The sequence below is a fragment of the Streptopelia decaocto genome (genome assembly GCF_964273445.1).
Source record: "Streptopelia decaocto genome assembly, chromosome: 1".
Lineage (NCBI taxonomy): Eukaryota > Metazoa > Chordata > Aves > Columbiformes > Columbidae > Streptopelia > Streptopelia decaocto.
This window is the reverse complement of record NC_138663.1, coordinates 92,796,770-92,815,717: the sequence shown is the minus strand read 5'-3', so window position 1 is coordinate 92,815,717 and position 18,948 is coordinate 92,796,770. Positions and strand designations below refer to the sequence as shown.

At 39.9% G+C, this 18,948-nt stretch overlaps 1 protein-coding gene across 2 annotated transcripts in view; it reads left to right on the top strand.

The window, feature by feature from the left end:
- TMEM131 (transmembrane protein 131) overlaps window positions 1-18,948 on the top strand; it is a 102,408-nt gene that overhangs the window by 79,717 nt on the left and 3,743 nt on the right. For both annotated transcript variants that reach the window (XM_082073169.1, XM_082073170.1), the window contains exons 28-40: window positions 516-702; window positions 1,951-2,136; window positions 5,614-5,772; window positions 6,304-6,899; window positions 10,774-10,949; window positions 12,097-12,224; window positions 13,547-13,671; window positions 13,818-13,976; window positions 14,726-14,897; window positions 15,222-15,343; window positions 15,433-15,529; window positions 16,686-16,783; window positions 18,142-18,305. In XM_082073169.1, the coding sequence (XP_081929295.1) occupies window positions 516-702; window positions 1,951-2,136; window positions 5,614-5,772; window positions 6,304-6,899; window positions 10,774-10,949; window positions 12,097-12,224; window positions 13,547-13,671; window positions 13,818-13,976; window positions 14,726-14,897; window positions 15,222-15,343; window positions 15,433-15,529; window positions 16,686-16,783; window positions 18,142-18,305 (2,369 nt within the window). The remainder of the gene's footprint in view (window positions 1-515; window positions 703-1,950; window positions 2,137-5,613; window positions 5,773-6,303; window positions 6,900-10,773; window positions 10,950-12,096; window positions 12,225-13,546; window positions 13,672-13,817; window positions 13,977-14,725; window positions 14,898-15,221; window positions 15,344-15,432; window positions 15,530-16,685; window positions 16,784-18,141; window positions 18,306-18,948) is intronic.

The window sequence follows — 18,948 nt, the reverse complement described above, 5'->3', positions numbered from 1 at the left end:
TGCCATGTTAATTATTATCTGAGATAATTCTGCTTTTTCTGAGGGATGAGAAACAAAAAACTTCATGTAAAGCTTAACCTCTTCCGTGCCATGGTTTAGGCATTTTTTTGCTAGTAAGACGGTTGTAGCTCAACCATGAATTTTAACACACAAAACCAAGTTTTAATTCTCTTCCTGGTGGCACTTTTCCCAGAATACCACAACACTAAGCAGTGCGTCAAAGAACTTTACAGCTTAGATGATTTTCTTTGTGAGGCAGCAGTGCTATCAGAGGTTTGGTGGCTTGTGTTTTTTCTGTGATGATTTGGAGTGCTCTGGAAGTGTACAAGTGCCCTGCCTTGATGGTGATGAGAATTTGGCTGCAGAGATCTGTTCCTGCAGGTTACATAAAGATTTCCATGGGCCTCACGGGTCCCCTGTCCTGCTGCAATCCTGACAGAGCTCTTTGGCTGTACAGTATAATGAAGGACACCTATTTAGCACAACACTAACCACTTCCTGCTGTTCGTTTCTAGAAATGAAATACAGAGAACCGAATTTCACACTGAGAAGAACATTTAAAGTGGAAAATACAGGACAGCTGCAGATTAACGTGAAAACTATGGAAATCAGTGGCTATACGTGTGAAGGATATGGATTTAAAGTAGTTAACTGTCATGAGTTTGCACTAAGTGCCAATGCCTCTAAAGACATTGTCATATTGTAAGTGGTTTTTCTTACATCTACATGGAATCTTACATTAGGAATTCTGTATACCTAATTCTGTTTTGAAGGAAAACTCTGCTGGTTGAACTCTGAGGATTTTACTTAAGCTTTGAGTGTTTTGGGTTTTTTTAATACAACTTAAAACATGAAATTTTTCAATTTTCTTGCAAACACTATTCGATACTTAAATAACTTCAAGTTTTCAAACTGTCTATAGTATCACTTTCATTACTATCCAGTAAGTATAACTTATTGGGTTGAAATAGTGTTACTATATGTTTTTTCAATACATTTCCTTCATTTGAGTTGTGAATGCACATGAGATCTAGATTTGCATGTTTTTGGTGCATTGCAGTTAACAGAAAAGAGCCTTTAGACTAAGGATTATTATCATAACGCACAGCATTGGAGTTGAATATTTTGCCTGTTGCCTAAATGATGGTTGTTTAATTCTGTCAGTTTTTATTGTAAAACATCTCTGCACCAAAACCAATCTTTTAACACTGCTTGGATGTGAAGTTAACCATTCAGAATATGCTGTGTGAAAAGTTCAGAAGATGCTGCTTTTCTGCAAGAGGACATAGAAGATATTGCAGGCAGTGAAACTTCACTGGTGTTTCTGCAACAATCATAGTTTGTGATGAGATGGAAACATAACGGTGATGTTTTTGGAAAGAGATACTGTTGTGACTTAAATGTGAAGTGTTTATAGCTCACAGAATAGTTGGTTCTATTGCTTACTTACAGCTGCTGTGATTTTTTTTTATTATTTTTTTTACTGCATTCATAGCTTTCTTTTAACAGATTTGGTCAAAACTTAATTTCAGTTATTAGAATATATCTTTATATGGTGTTTCAGGGCAATCTAATTTCAGGTGTGTTAAGCATAGGTGTTTGTGAACTGAGTCATACATCTTGGGGTATTTGAAAGATACTCATAAGTATTTTTAGGCTAATTGTGTGGATGATTATTAGTCATACTACTAGAACTGTTTGTTACAAATGTTTGATTGGGATGACAGGCATAGGAGTAATTGGTGGAGATTTTGTTGTTGTTTTGTTTGGGTTTTTTTGTTTGTTTGTGGTTTTTGGTTTGGTTGTTTTTATGTGGTTTTGCTGTGGGGTTAGGTTTTTTCCCTTTTTTTTTTTTTTTTTTTTTTTTTTAATTAATGAGTAATATAAATGGCCACAAACCCTTCATGCTGTTCATATGAAAACTTCTAACATGCTTTACTTTGTTTGCAGGTTTACACCTGATTTCACTGCTTCCAGGGTCATACGTGAATTAAAATTCATCACCACAGGAGGCTCGGAATTCATATTTATCTTGAACGCATCCCTTCCGTATCACATGTTAGCAACGTGTGCAGAAGCGCTACCCAGGCCCAACTGGGAACTGGCCCTGTACATCGTCATCTCAGGAATAATGAGGTAGTGTGTGTGCATTTGTTCTTATTGGTGTGCGTGCACAAACTGCTGCTGCTTGAATGCAGCTTACAGAGGAGCGTCTGTGTAATCAGTGTGTGCTGTGATGAGTGTAAAATAAAATAAGATGAGGTGAAAAAGGAGAACACATTAATAACGAGTACTGTGGATTGAGTGTGAACGGTTTAAGGCTGAGGAGTACTGGCTTGCTGTTCAACCTGAGGACAAAATAATATACTTCTTGCCTTGGGCCTGTTTCCTTAAGTGAGATACATAACTCGTGTTAACCCTCATAATGTGTAGGTTTTTGATAAATAATCACACCAGTCTTGAATCAGACTGGGTATTAAAGCATTGCTAACCATGGATTCTCATAGCATAAGATAGCATGGATTCTCATAAGCATTTTTTCTGGAGTATTGTGCTTTAGGGGGGCATGAGGGAGTGACTGCAATGAGCTTAGCAGGTGCCTTGGATGAATTTAACTTTGCTGCCACTTGGATGTGACAGACAACTGGTGATACTAATAATGGGATTTCTGAGAAGCTAAAGGGCATTGTTGGCAACTCAGAGGTTACATAGTAGCATATTAATGTGCTTTTTTCTCAGCAAGCAGACGTTTGTTAGCTATGACTGGTTTAAATATGGGTTGAGAATTCCACTCTGTTTTCCTAGTCTAACCTCTACCTCTCTTTATTTATTTGGAATCTGAGGTTATAAAGAATGTGTTCCTCTCACCTTTAGGATGTGAGACACTTTCCCTCACTGCCTTTATCCATTAAAAAAAGCCAGCGTAGAAACTAATAGTGTAAGTTGTTACTTACCAGTAACAACAAAGGATGTTTTACTTTGTCATTAGTGTTAAGCTTATATCTTCATGTGAGATGGGTTGCTGCTGTAGATGCATGTGATGAGAAAGGGGTATTTCTGTGTGCTGCAAATCCAAAGTATTATTACAGAAATGTAATATTTTTGCCTTTTTTGTTGTTTTCTTCGTATTAAGGTACTGGCTCTTCCATTTTCCTGCACTGTACTACACAAATGCTCCATTAGGCTGTCTTTCCTTCTAGGGATTAATAAAAGAAATAGAGAAGATAAACTTACAGCCTCCTTCATTTTCTGTTTTGACTGTTTAGCACTTTCCTAAGTAATGCAGTGTTACTTAAGAAACTTTACTTTCCTAAGTAATGGGAAATTTTCTTTTACTTAGGAAATTCTTTCCTGACTAACTCTGCATTACTTAGGAAAGTGCTGAGTAAGCACCTAAGTGGGTATCTTTTGTATATTTGCTAAAATTCATAAGCTTATAGTTTCTCTTTAGTTTGTTGACAGAGTAAATAATGCTTGTCAGCTCGTAAGTGTAGTTTGCGTGGATAATTTTATAGGTATTGTATTTATTAATTAGACTTTACAACCCTTCTTCTTGCTGTGTCTTTTTCCTCCAAGTACAAAACATCCTTCTTAGCAGCAGACTAGAAAAGAGTCCTAATGTAACCATTTCATAATACTTCAAAGATTGTATGCACAGACAGGCTCCAACTTCTCGGATGCCATCACATAGGGGTGTTACTTCCATATTGTTGCAAAGCTGTCCTTAATTGCTAGGAGTGAACAACTCTAGGAGTTTGTCTAGTTCATGTTTTTAACTTGATAAGGTGGCATTTATTGTTGCCTTCCCTAAATCGCTGTTGTTTTGAGTTGTTAGCACACTTGTGGCTCTAAGTTTTGAAGACCAGCATGATACGATGTGTACAAAAACAACAAAGGAGCCAGTCCTTTTTGGGAAAAATTTACCTACTAGGCGTGTGTGTGCTGTAGGATAAAACCGTGAGGGGAAGAGGGATGTACCGTGATCATTCTTGGGTGTCTAGACAGTGTTCCTCACACTTATTTGTTTTGTCATTTAAATGACGTGAACACTCTAAGCTAGTTTTTCTCCTTTTTTAATAATAATATTTTTAAAAAGCAAAAACCAAACCACTACTGTTCCCACCACCACCACCACACCAAAACCAGAATGTGCAGTTAAAAAGATGACAAAACACAGATTGTTTTGTTTTTATTTTAAAGCTGGTATTTGTTTATCAGAGCACCAAAGCTGGCCTCTGTAAAGGAGTAGAGTCCTTACCCAGAGAATGGTGGAGAAGGAGAAGCCCTCGAGGTGACCTTTCGCAGGAGCCTCCCCTGTACAACCTCTGCATAGCCCAGCATTGATACTATACCGTGAGGGGAGCACTGTGGGGCTGAGGGGGAGTGTCTGCCCAGCTCACCAAAACACTGTGCATTCTGTCCTGAGTGGATGGTGGTTGATGCAGACACGAAGCTCTTGTTGGTATTAGGCTTGTGAAATTTTCAAATAGCATCATGGATTACAATTAGTAAGTGAAAGAGATGATGTCTTATTTCTTACACCCCAAAGTTAATTCTGTTTGGGATAGCATGGCACCCAAGGCAAGCATTACTCTTTTGAGTAACAGTTTGTGTAAGCTTGTCTGACAATTTCCCCTATTGAATTTAACTTTTTTGTTGCTGGTTAACATCTTGGATGAAAATTATTTTTCCAATCTTCTGCCATCTGGTTATGCATCTAGAATCCTTTTTAATCCCTGGGGCAGGGAAAAAGCACTGGTAACCAGCTCCCAACAACTGAGTTGGTCTCCAGAGTTGCTTTTAGTTTTGGTGACAGTTAAAACTTAAAAGCTATCTAGACTAGATTCTTTTATCTGAAATTAAACAAGAGGTATCTCATCCTTTTGTGTGAATTGATGCTGGTTTTCATAGATTTAGCTTAGAAAAACTGGCAGTCAGAACAGGGGGGAGAACAGAAACGAAAGTTGCTAATTTAAAGTTCTTTTCTCATCAACTTTGTAGGGTAATAGGCAAGGCAAGCTTTAGCCATTGCCGTTGTGTCTCCTCTCCCCAAAAGTCCCACCTATTACAAGATGAAATCGATAGCCCTGTGATGAAGGTCGCTGCAGTGGTTTTATTGCTTCATTCAAAAATGTAGTTCACTGCAGTGCATTATGTAAGTGGAGAACTTGTAAACACGGTATTGCAGCAGATGCAGTTGGTTGTAAAACTCCTTGAAACTGTGCTCTTAAATGTTACTTCTTGAGCAGCCGTACAGTTCTTTACAGAGGGTCTCTGCCTTTAAAATGGAATTGCACCAGCCAGCTGTGAGAGTTGCTGACCAGTTGGATGCCATTTTGATATTTTAATTATATCTCTTTATTCTTCTTTTGGTTTAATATTGTTGGCAACTGCATATCAGACTTGTGTCTAGCTTATGTTCTCAGTGTTAGTGATGTGTTATATCATGCCAGACTTGGATATTTTATGTTTCTATCAGATAAAGTTGTGGTTTGGATGCAATTTTCAGCTTTTCAGTACAAGATAAAAACTTTTTGTGTTGTGATTAGATTCATTAACCTTAAAATGTTCAAAACTAAGAAATACTTAGATAACTTCCTCTCTTCTCTGCAGTGTGCTCTTTCTCTTGGTAATTGGAACAGCATATTTAGAAGCTCAAGGAATTTGGGAGCCATTTAGGAGACGCTTGTCCTTTGAGGCCTCAAACCCTCCCTTTGATATGGGAAGGCCACTTGATCTCAGGAGAATAGTTGGAATTTCATCTGATGGAAAGTAAGTCTGTTTGGATTTTCTGTGGGATGTTTTCCCCTTTTTTTCTTCTCTTTAGCGATAAGGCACCAGTAAGAAAGTAATACTGCTTTTTAGAACAGGATGTGGATGAATAAAGATTCTCCCAGTTACTTATAAAAAGATGGCTTGAGTAAAAAGAACACCAAAACCAAACCCTGCCAAGTCTCCTGTTAATGTTCTTGAAAATGAAATTTATAGACTGCAGAAAAAATGCAGGCCAGAAGTTCCTGCCTTTGCTGTCTTAAGTTTAAAAAAAAAGAAATTTCCTTTCAGTGTTCCCTCCAACATATATATTGACTGTCATTTTACTGTGTTATTGTTCATATGTGCGGTGAGCAAGTGAACAGGAAATGGTAAAGGCTCCTTATTTGTCAAACAAGTTTTAGGCATTTTTGTTGGTTATATGCCAAGCACAGTGTAGTTCAAGGATTCTTTTGGACCTAGTGATTCTTTTCTTCATGTGGAGAAATGGAAACATTGTAGAGTATATTTAAACACTTGTTGTTCTTCCAGCTTGAATGCACTTGGATCAGATTCTCATCACAGTTCATCCAGAGGGATCTATGGAGCAGGCGGTTCGTCTTCACGATCCAGTGCCGGGAATCATAAGCAATGCAGTGCAACAGCACACCTTCACAGCAGTAGAAATGCACCTGATGTTGAAAACATCAAACCCAAAAGCAGCTCAAGCATACCTAATAGGACTTCAGCACAAACAGCTTCCGTGCCATCAGTGAACAGAGCCAGCTCCTTTAGTTTGGATGCAGGTGCCACAGCCCAGGCTCATGCTGCAGGCAGAAGGGCCAAGGGGACAAGGCAGAACCAGCAGCCGACGCAGCAGCAGCCGCCAGCGCTGGCAGAGCAGCCCCTCCAGCAACCCCCAGCACCCGGGCCCCAGCAGCAAGAGCAACAGACTGAAAGTGCTTTGCCACAGCTGCCACTGCTCAGCCCGCCCCATGGCGAGTGCACCAGCAGCAGAAGACACAGCTCGGAGGATTCAGATCTCACTGGGCTCATAGAAACGATGGAAAAAGACTTTGACCACCCAGAATCCCCTTCCCCAGATGTGTTTACAGAGCAGCCCCCATCTCCACTAGCAAAAAACAAAGGTAATACAATTCTGCGGTTTTTAACACGATTCATTATGTAAGCCACAGAACAAGATTTAATCAACCGTAGAGGTCATGTTTTCATAGCATGGAAAGCGAGAGTTTCTCCCCTGTTCCCTACCCTGCTCTACATGCCTGTGTCCTGAACACTTCCTTTATTCATTTTGTGGCAGTGGAGTTCTCCTTGCAAAGCTAGATTGTGATTCTTCCTGCAAAATTTTTGGAACATTTTGATGAAAGCCGTGGTGAATGTTTAGACATCTGACCCTCTGAAGAAGAAAGATGCTTTTGGTTGCTACTCCTTTGCCCTTGCTGTCCATCATTTGTACTTGGGGCTGGGGATTGAGGAAAGGAAAAGGAAGTTGTCCCAGTGTACTATGAAAACTGAGACAGGGAGAAAGGGACGAGGGGGATAAAGAGGTGGGTAAACCCCAGTAGTATTGTTTGGGAATGGAATTCTTCATGCCCAGACATGCAGTTGTTGAAAAATCCTTGATGTCAGGTGGTCAGCAAATTGATACATGGCACCTGTGTTTATAAGTTGCATTCATCTTTGCATGAGGTTAGAGCAGAGTTTGAATTGTTTGTGCATCTTGTCAGTTGTCTAGTGCTTAAAAAATATTTTTAATTTCTTACATTAGATACATTCAGACTTTTAAAATTATGTCGGTAATTTTCCTTCTTATAAACATTTTGTTACAGTAGAACTTCTAACCATGCTTTTTCTATTAGCCATTTCAGTTGTGTCCCAGAGTTATGTGATTATAAATTTAATCTTAATGTGTTTCTTTCTAAATTATTTCTCACTTTTTTCTAACAGCACTATTGTACAGAAACGGTGTTGATACTGTGTTACTTATTAGAGATAAAGCTCAGAAAATGAATGGTGGGAAGACACAAACCCTGAAGTATCTGTATGATCAGGCACCACCAAAGGGGAAAGCTTCAGTCTGTTGAGTAGTCATGAGCAGGAAGTTCTTAATTAGTTCAGTGTGGATGTGGTGATGCATCTGGATTTTTAAAGTGGAGACTCCGATGAGAGGTTTTAGGATCCTACTGTGAAATATGCTACTTTGTTTCTAGGCTGTTTCAGTTTTAATTTAGACGAGGTGATGTAGTGGGGGGAGTTAATCTGAAGCGAATTATGACCACTTTGTCAGGTCTTCATTTCATAAAGACTAAATGGTACTGCAGCAGATGATGTGACCCTGGGTAAGTTTCTAAGGCAGTGTCTATGTTAGCGAATAGTGTGCTTTGGAAAGCAAAATGGCTGGTAGCGAGGATGCAACATTCTCATAGAACATGTCTGAGAGAAAGAGGAAGTTTTTGAAGAAGAAATGTTTTACACTGAGAGTGGTGAAACCCTGGTCCAGGTTGCCCAGAGAGGTGGTAGCTGCCCCATCCCTGGAGACATTCCAGGCCAGGCTGGACGGGGCTCTGAGCAACTTGATCTAGTTGAAGATGTCGCTACTCAGTGCAGGGGGGTTGGACCAGATGAGCTTTGAAGGTCCCCAAGCTATTCTGTGATCCAGCCTATGCACTGAAGGCCTGAAAGGGCTGTGAGCACTTCTGGAGTGTGTCTGCCATGTGTAGCTCAACTTAAAGAGAAACCAGCTCTTGCACTGTAGTACTCCTATATGATGCAGCTGCTACACAGTACATGGGGACTATGGAGTTTGGTTTTAAAAGCATATTCCTGATCCAAATAATGTGGTGTACCTATTGCAACATTTTTGTACCCATGGCAACTTCTAGCAGTCAATGAATTTGGAGCTTGGCTTAGCAAGTAGCTGCTTCTAAGTGTTGATAGACCTTTGACTACATTTTTTTCAACTAGATTTAAATGCATTTTTTTGAGATGGCTGCTTGTGTGGATCTGTCTATCAATTTCAAAAGCTGTTTAAATGATGATGAAATACTTAGTTCTTAATCATTCTACATGGGTTCCATTTTTTGGCATTACTTTCCTGTTTTGTAACTTTCTCATGATTACAAATTCATTCAGATAAATTCACAGTTTTCCTTCTGTTACAGGGGCTTTGCATTATTTGTGATTTGACATGGTGGTCTGCTGAATATTTAAACATATTCTGTGTTGCAAAATATATTATGAATGTTACATTTTGCAATCCAGATAGGTTTCTTGACCTCTTCATTGTCCTAGATTAATAAATCAGACGTCTTTTTGGACAAGCTTTATTAAAAAAACCAAAACCACAACCTGTAAACTGTAACTTGACTCACAAAAGCTCAGTGCACCAAATAAAACTTGCTCATTTCCATTTGCCCTCTTTAAAATTGTAAAACCAGAGGGGAAGCTCCATTATCTATCTGCATCTACATATAGACACTGATATTTGTCTTTAGATAAACTGCTAGAGCTGGTCACAAACATTTGCAGAAGCAGCAGCCTCTGGACTAAAACTGGCTGGCATCACATCCTGTGCAGGATTCTCCTCTTTATAGTCACCTGTTTCAGGTTCCTAATACTGCAGTCCTAGCAGGCTGCTGCAGAGGCTACATCAGATTTTGTTGAACAGGTGCTTGACATTACATTTTTATGTCATTATAACATTTTAAATAGATTTTCTAATGATGAACATTACACTGTCTAGCAATCCTGAATGCAGGCTAAATGTGAAGCAAATCTTAGAATGAGGACGCCTCCTGAGGCAAAACCAGAACCCCCAATAAGCTTGAAGTTGACCTTTAGAAAATTTCCGTACAAAGATCTGCTTTTATGTATATTTGCATTTGCATTCACAATAAAAAAATGTTTTCTCTCCAATATTTTGTTGTTCTCGGCACTGAAGACATTAAGTCTGAAAAAAAACCCCAAAACAAACACAACGAAGTTTTGAAGGCACTGCCCTTTGATATGTATCTGCTATTTGGCAAAATACTGAAGGCAAATTTATGTTTTGGTACAAACTTTCCCTGAGGGACGTTTTGCCAAATGAAATATGACAGCTGTCATTGTGCTTCCAGACTCAATTCCAACTTGAGCTGGTACAAATCCCAGAAGAGGCTGAATCTACTTATTCAGCACGGGTTAATTGAGTCTTCAGTTGAGTGCACTGTTAAGTCCATCCTGGAAGCTGTAGGCAGGCACTGCGTGGCTTATAAATGAGAATTTTAGGCTGAAGGGCAGTATCTAAGAAAGATCTTGCTGGTAAAGGCATAGATTACATCTAATGAAAGATATAAGAACATTGTGAATGTTCTTATCCTGTAAGAGAATAACAAGAGGTGATGGTAAGATGATGATGACTCCACACGCACAGTTTCTCTGTATTGATGCATTTTTTGATAACTTTTTTACTCCCCGGGAGTGTAATCTGACCTATTTTGCAAGCCATGACCTTTGGCTTGATTTTGAAGGTTCTTAAACCTCTACAGTTTGAATTTACACTATGCTACATTTCAGATAGCCTGTAGAAATTGCAGAAAAAACAGATCAATTCTTCAAGTGATAATTTCTGTTCTGCATTTGTTCAGATGATAAAGCTTGTACCAACTTCTGAAGTTCATGTTTAAATCTAGTCTTACATGGTTAAACTGTGAAATTGAATTCTAAGGTGTTTAAAAGGTCCTCCAGGAACAAAAGCAGAGAAGAATTATAGGTAGCCAGGTGCCCACTGTCTACAAAGAGGCGATAGAGGTAGAGCTTGGGAGCATAAATGTGACAATGGAGTTTGGGGTTCTTCAGGTTTGATGCTGTTGCTCACATTTGGTGTGAAGTGGCTGTGAATGGTTGGTGGATCATAACAGATGACAAACTTGGGAGGCTTAATCATGTGGGTTAGCCTCCAAAATGAACTAGCCCATCTCCAAATACTGCTGCTGAGAACTTGAAGCATCCTTGTCTCCCTAGGGAAAGGGAAAACACTTCAGCGCAAGGCTAAGCCACAGAAGAAGCGGGAAGAAAAGGACAGAAGAGGGAAAGGAAAGCAACAGGAAGATGAACTGAAAGATTCCTTGGCAGATGATGACAGTTCTTCAACCACAACTGAAACCTCCAACCCAGATACAGAACCACTTCTCAAAGAGGTACAGCACCACTCCTAAAAGGAGGCTCTTGTTTACTTGGTGGAATACGGTCTCCTCCCCCCACCTCACCCCCAACCTTCATATACTATAATATATATCAAAAACATCTTTCCCTATAAAATTTGCTTCTCTGAGTGTGAAGGTGCTTGAATCGTGTAGTCTCAGGACAAAGTACGTGAGTGACTGTGGCTTGAAGAAGACACCAGCCGTCAGCAGCACAGTGCTAATTGTCTCTCTGCAGGCTCCTAGCCTGTTCTGTTTGCAGAATAAAACACCAAAGTATTGACACGAATGTTACTCAATAATTAATATGTATTCTAAAACCAGGCATTTTGTTGTTACAAAGGGTCAGTTCAGTGGTGGTAACTTGTCAGCAGGTAGTTAACTTCATTACCATTGTCATTACCCCTTCTAGTCATTTGGCTTACACCCCCTAGGTAATAAACTAAAGCTCAATAATTTGTTTAGTGGTCAGGTTGTCTTACATTTTTTGTCCTAAACTGTATGCTAGGGAACCAAACAAAGCCAAGGTAACCACAAAGCGAGGAACACCAAGCCTAAATTTTGACGTCTTAGATTTGAACTTTGGAAAAGATAGGGATTCTAACGGGGCCGGGGGTTGGGGGGGAGGGAAATAAATAAAAGAAGTCCATGTAGTATATTTGAAAAGTTATGGTTTAGTAAGTTTGCATTTGAAAATCACCTTTGATTTTTCAGGATGGCTATTTGACAGTATACTTGTATTCAGGAAGTGTTAAAGCATGGTTAAAAAATAATAAGTTGAATGGTGAAGTTGCTAATACACTTTGCTCTGTTGAATGGTCTGTTTCAGAAGGCCCAGACTGTGTACAATGGATGTGGTACAGGTCTCAGTACAGAGCTACCACCTTTTTAAGTAGGCTTGGAGGTGCTGAAGCACATTAATTTGCTCGATATTTCAATTTCTACTTCTCCAAATAGGAAAAAATAGATAATACATTTTACAGGTATACTCACTAAGTTGCAAAAAGATACCTTCTAGCTGCAAAAATGCACGTGTTTTCAAATAGCTTTCTTTCCTCAGCCCTATTTATACTATGTATGTTGTGATGCAAGAGGGACTTTACTTTTCATGAATATTAATGTGCTATTACCATGTCTTTTATAGGAACCTGAAAAACAAAAGGGAAAAGTCACACCAGAAAAACCTGACAATGAAATAGTCCAAGTAAAACAGAAAACTAAAAAACTGCTAACAAGTATCAAGAAAGAAATCCCTGTAGATGTGAAAACCAGGTAAGCACAACAAAGGCTTTTTGGTAGAGAGGGTATTTCACTGTTGTGGCTGCCAGTCTGGCTAATGCCAACAGCAGATAACTTAAAGCAGCTTCCTCGTCCTTCCTGATATCAGGGAATATCTGAAGCTTGTAAATAATAAATTATTTAATGGGCATATAGTGTGTAAATAAAAGGAGAACTAAATTCAGAGAAGAAAATCAGGTTAAGCAATGTTAATCATACACAAAATAGGGTTAATGTTTCTACAGGAGCTTCTAATGGTAGCCCAGTAAGGCAGCATTAACATGTGGGCCTCTAGTTTCCCTTGGTGAAATCACAGCCATGCAATTTCCTTTTTCGTATCATAGAGTAAGATCAGAATCTTGGGTGTATTATTAAAAGAGGCTGCTGCTGCCAGTCCCTTTCCCTTACTGGCAGGCATTTGACTGCAGATTATAGAAAGGGGAAAAATGAAGAACCTTAGTCATGCTATATCTAGTTCATTCTGAAATCAGACTGGTATCCAAGTGCCACGGAAGTAAATTTTACCAAACTGAGGCATGTTATATTGGCTGTTTTCCCTGTTGCTGTAATTAATGCTGTGTTAACTGAGATTAGTAACTAGTATAAATTAATTTTCTCCAAAATATTTTTGAAAACATTGCCTGGCAAAGCCTCCCCCCTATTGTATTTATTCTTGCCATTATCTACTTTCCGTTATCATCTAAATCACAAGTTCATTACATGTGACAGTATTCAAAGGCCACAGTATGAGAGCTGGTTTGGAATTCTTCTGTAGGAAATGAGTAAAATAGTTCCTTCCTAGAAAGACTTGAGAGAAAAAAGAACAATATATAGCCAAGTAAATTTGGTGGTAGGTTTAAGTAGTTTTATGTCATTGATTAAAAGATGATCATATCCATTCAGGGCAATAGCATATTGGAAGGATATGCTCTAACAAGAGTGTGGGGGGGCAGAGTAGAAAAACGGCTGTTGCTGTCTCTTCTTTGCCTCTGTATAATCAACAGATTTATAATCCTGGAGCTCCAGGATGAAAGCTACTCCTGGAAGGTGAGTGAGCCCTAATATATGTGTGGAGCAGTGTGGATAGAAAATGAGCCAGGGCTGGGAAGGGTGGAGTTGCCTATAGGATAAATACAAAACTCCATTTATTAATAGCTTTGAAGATGAGCATAAGTTTCACATAAGAAAGCCACAGAAGAGTCTTTTGTAAGACCATATTGCGCGCATATATATATATATATTTGTGTATATATATATATGGTCCTTTACAGCATTTCAGAAAGCTTAAAAATAAATGGATCTCTGTTTTTGTTTAGTTCCTTGGAATTGTCTTATACCCCCCCACTGGAAAACAAACAGCGCAAAACCTTTCCATCCAAGATATCTACACAGCACCTTTTGACGAATGGGGCTAAATCAAGAAACCTCCCCAAAACAAGAGGTAGAGTGAGGCTGTTTTTTATAAATACCTCGGGACTTTTATTCAGTTGGCTGTAACACTTCTTGAGTGCTTAATTCTAAGTCTGGTGTGCAAAGAAAGCTGTTCGGTTTACTATCCATGGACTTGCTTTTCTTTTGTTGTGATAGGTCCAAGCAGTAAGTTAATGGAGAGCAGGCCATCAGTATTAGCAAAATTTCTCCCCAGTGGTTCTGGACAGGAGCTAGGAAACACCAGCAGCTCGGAAGGGGAAAAGGATTCTCCACCACCCGAGTGGGACTCTGTGCCTCTCCACAAAGCTGGCAGCTGTAAGTAATGGCTAGAGGATGCAGAATTGGTCTTCTGCAATCAATATCCGTAGGTAGGCGTGGTCTGTGTATAGATCTGTCTTTTTTTCCCCTGCATAGCTGTGCTCCTGTTTTCCACTGTAGTCCTCGTTGACAGAGTCTGGTACAATTTGGGACGTTTGAAAACCGCATGGGCAGAATGTGGGCCATTCTGCAGTTCTTTGGTATTCAACAGGATTTAGAAGCTGCTGGGGAACTTGAGAAAATGAGAATTGTCTCTTGAAAACGAAATGTATTTTCTACAGCAGATGGGGTTTTCCTTGGTCAAGTCTGCTGTAGCCAGAGTTGAAACTAATTATATGATTTGTCCTTGAGAGGAAACACTGAAACACCGTAATGCAGTGGTTAGCATGGTACTCTATTAAAAGCTTTTTGGTGGTGTTTTAAGTTGTTTGTGTGGGAATTAAATCACTGTCCTCTTGGTTGCATGCAAGCATAAAGTCATCTCTCTTCACAGCGCTCACCTAGAAAGCTGCTTTCTTCTGTACAAATCAGTTTAGCTTCATGCTTTTATCGCACTACAATCTCTCTGAAAATAGGTAGAAAACCTGAGTGATAATAGATGAACATAGGGCAGGAGCTACTTCTTCAATCACTGGGAACAGCCTTTGTCATAATTCTTCAGTTTGAACAGAAAGCATAGCAAAGGTTAGAGAAGCCTTTGGTTTAAAGTAAATACTACAGGAAGGTGTTTTGTTTTCTCTTTATAGCTACAGACAACCTTTATAAACTCTCCCTGCAAACCCTGAATGCAGATGCTTTCCTGAAGCAGCGACAGCCCTCACCGACACCTGCCTCTCCATCTCCTCCTCCTCCTGCATCTCTGGTTTTTGGGCCACGAGGAGGCACTTACAGCAGCATTGTGAACAGCAGCTGCAGCAAGTGAGTCCAGATCTGCACCTGTGGCTGGTTTCCCAAGCACAGAACACCTGGGGAACCCACGTGCTTCATGTGGTGCAGCTCCCGTTTCTCCCACCCATTTCCTCTTCCCATGGAAACTGCTGCTTTGCAGATATTACTGCGCATATCTTATCGTGCTATTTATATTTTTCTGGGGTTTCTTATGCCTTGGTAGATTGGAAAAATGTGCAATTACATGAGCTGTTGAGCTGCTGTTAACATTTTCATGAATGCTAGCTTAATTTGCTGCTTTTTTTATCAAGCTGCTCAAGTCCAAAACCTTACTTTTTTTTTCTCTCCTTTAAGTGAAACGAAAAGCAAGCAGCCGAATGGCACCAAACACAAGCTGGCAAAGGCAGCTTCTCTTCCAGGCAGGAATGGTAACCCCACTTTTGCTGCTGTAGCTGCAGGTTATGACAAGAGCCCAGGTACTAAAACGAGTTTGGAGTTCTGAGTATTTCCTAAATATTCTGTTGTTATTTTTTTTACTCATTTTATATCTTCTATATTCTTGCAGGTGGCAGTAGTTTACCAAAGGTTTCTCCAAGCAAGACGGATGTTTCCAGCAATATCAACATTTCCCACACAGTTGTTGACAGCGATGGCTCTGACAGGTAATTTTTATCTTCTCTAAGCAAATACCTAGGCTCCTAGAAAGGAACATTTAAACTCTTAATGGCATTTGGAAGGTAGTGACAGAATTCATTCTGGTTCCTTTTTAAACTGTTTTTTAAAGTCTGGGCACACTATCTTTCACCTTGCAAAAAAATTCAGAACTTAGGAGTGACTCAAAGAGGAGGGTGTTCTAGATGTGATGGGAACTTCCCCTGCTTTATTCCCAGTAACTCAGCCATCTTGTGTTCCCCAGACATCCAAGCAAAGAGAAATCAGCCTGGCTTTTTCAGTATTGAGGAGTGTAAACCAAGGTGACTTGAAATAGTTCACAGACAGAATTATCTTGCTGTACAGCAATATCCTTCACTCCCAGTGGTAACACCGAGACCAGAACTGTTGCTGGGCTTTGCATTACGAGTAGGAGCACAACAGATCTGCACTCAGTCACGTTCCCCAAGGCACGCTGGCTTTTCTGACATGTTTTGGCAGTGCACGTCTGTCTTGGTTGTAAAAAGCAGTGAGAGTCTGCTAACCTTTCTGGAACAGGAAAGAGACTTGAATTCAAGTTTCGATACGCAAAGGAATTGCTTTTCTGAGCAAAGTTTGTGGGGCGGGTTTTGGTTTGTTTTTGTAAATGTTTATTACTGGTTCCAGGTAGCTCATCTGCAATTTCAAGAAGCTTGCCCACAAGCTTGAGTGTGAGCATTTGTATCCCTCCTGAGCTGTTCGAAATCTTATGTTTTTGTCAAAAAAACTTGCACTATGGCTTAGACCCTGTAAGTTTTCTGAAAAACTGATCAAAAGAGCTACTCTCAGGTTTGTGGTGGAGCTCAGGCTAGGGATTAAAGACTATTATGTCCATAGCAGTGTGTTGCTCCAAGGTAGGTGTATACACAGGAAAATGGTATTTCACTGAAGTCTTTTGTTTAAACAAAAATAAGCTGATAACCTAAATCTTGGTCGCAATCAAGTATATATAAAGATAGATAGATAGATATGTAGATGTATATATATAGATATATATCTATAGTTAAATGCATACCAACCCTCATCCATTTGTACATGTACATTTGTATGCAGACCACAAGTGAATATTGTTGATAGTACTGTATTAATGAGTTGTGTATTGCTTTCCTGTTATTCCATAATCTTTAGTTCAGGTTTGTGGAGCCCTATCAGCAATCCCAGCAGTCCCGACTTCACCCCTCTCAACTCATTCTCTGCATTTGGACATTCTTTTAACTTAACTGGAGGTGAGTTTTTGGCTTTTAGGATTTTCTGTATTCAAATACAGGTAACGAAATGGCACATCTCCATTCCACTGTTCTAAATACAGTGTTCCCATCGCTGTCCCCGAAAAGGATGACTACTTAGGAAAGTATGTTATAAATGTGGCTGTGTGTAATCTGTGTTTCAGCCCAGAGAGAGTAAGTGGAAACTCTTTACAGTGTTTGGGCTGGAAATACTTGGGTTTGAAGTTTTTTCAGTTTCAGAAAAATTTCTTGATATGTGGTCTATTTTTTTTTTCCTTAGTCTTCCTCCCCTCCATTCTTCCCCCTGAAGCTTTACTGTACATCTCAGAAATGTGCCATTGGGCCTGTGGTTTCTTGAGCACTTAATACCTGCATAAAACCTATGCTCTATGAATAAGGCAATGGCCTGTCCCTCATGTTACTTTCCTCTTGTGTTTTCCTCCAGTGTTTGTGTAGCTGCATGATGAACTGATGCATAGTAATCCTGTATTTAAATGTTTAGGTAAACTTTCTGTAATTTGGGCCTTGATGCAGGCAGGGCATGGATGCTCTGCATACTTTCTGTAGATTTGTATACCCTGTTTGGGGATGCATGGTATTTTTTTAAATTGCCTGCAAGAGATAAGCAAAGCAAATCTTCCATATGGCATTTGCAAAATGGATTTTATGTCTACTGAAGAAATGCTGTCCACTGAAAAAATTGTATGTCTACTGAAAAAATGCTGGGTGTGTGGCATCAACAGCAACTATTGCTGTGGGGTTCTTTCATCTTCATCACCAACACTCTGAGGGCTGGCAGTAAGGTGCTGCAGGTAGCTGGACCATGCAAACTGCGAGCGCTGGTTGTGCCTTCTCCTCTGGTGGAGACGGGGTCTGGGCTGGATACAGCCAATGCTGCCTCGTGCACTGGGGTCACCAGGGCAGGGAGTGCTGCCAGGCAAACAAGTGCTGCAGTTACAAGAGGCTCCTTCAGCCCAGTTCCTTATTCCATCTGCAGAGGTACCTTGTTACGAGGAACTGCCGGGGCTCTCAGCAGTGCTGTGCTTCTGCCCGGTTTCCTGACTGGTTGCTTGTGGATAAATACCAGGAACCAAACATACCCCATACGTGGATAGTGAATAAGACACAGTGAGCTTAGAACTCTTCTCCTCACTATAACCATGATTTTAACTTTCTAGCCACTGTCTGATGCTGGGCGTGTGAAATGAGATCTGTGTTACTGCGTGACCTTTCCTGGCACTGCAGCAGGACCTGCTAGAAAAAATACAGGAGATAAACTGTGAAAAGTATTAGTCTGCTGTGGTTCTTGGAAGAAGATGAAGAGTAATATACTCAGTTTTATTTCATTTTCTTTTTAGAGGTTTTTAGCAAACTTGGTTTAGCTCGATCTGCATATGGGCAGGATGTTCAGAGAAACTGGAGTGAATTCAGTAACGTTCCATCATCCATCTGGGATCCTTCAGCTACGGATTCTGCACCCTCCTGGCCAACAAGCTCGAGTTCCCCGACTCACACAACTGCAGTAAGTATTCAGTACAAATACAGCATTTTTTTACTATTCCAAACCCATTCTGTATCTGCCATCTAATTTCATGTAGAGGATTTTTAAATTTGGATTAAAAAAAATCGACTGAGGAATAAAGGAAAAGGCAAGTTATATGTATTCATCATTCTGTGTACTTGACACAGCTGTTGGACAATGAGTGATTTGTCTGCTCACTTGTGGATGACGAATCCATGTAGATTGTTTCACATGAAAATATTTCTCACAAGAGCACCTTGCAGCACTTAGAAAAGTGTGCTCCATTCCCACGTGCTTCAGGATTGTGGAAAGCACCATTCTGCTCCTGTGCCATGGCTGGACGCTGCCTCTGCTTCCAGTTTGGACAGTTGCAAAGTAGCCAATAGGATAACTTTCAGACTTTGATTCTGCTTCCTGAATCCAGTGTTGCACCTACTTGTAAATTAACAAAAGGTCAAGAATAACTTATCTAAACGACCTCAAATGTATTCTTTTCAGTTTAGAAAAAAAAACACTAAAGGCCTGAGCATAAGGTGAAGTCTTTAAACTGACTTCTAATTTTGATGGAGAACTTGAGTATAGACAAAGAGGAAGAAAAAAAAGCTTTTACACATTGTAGCAGTGCTCTCTCATCCTTGTGCTT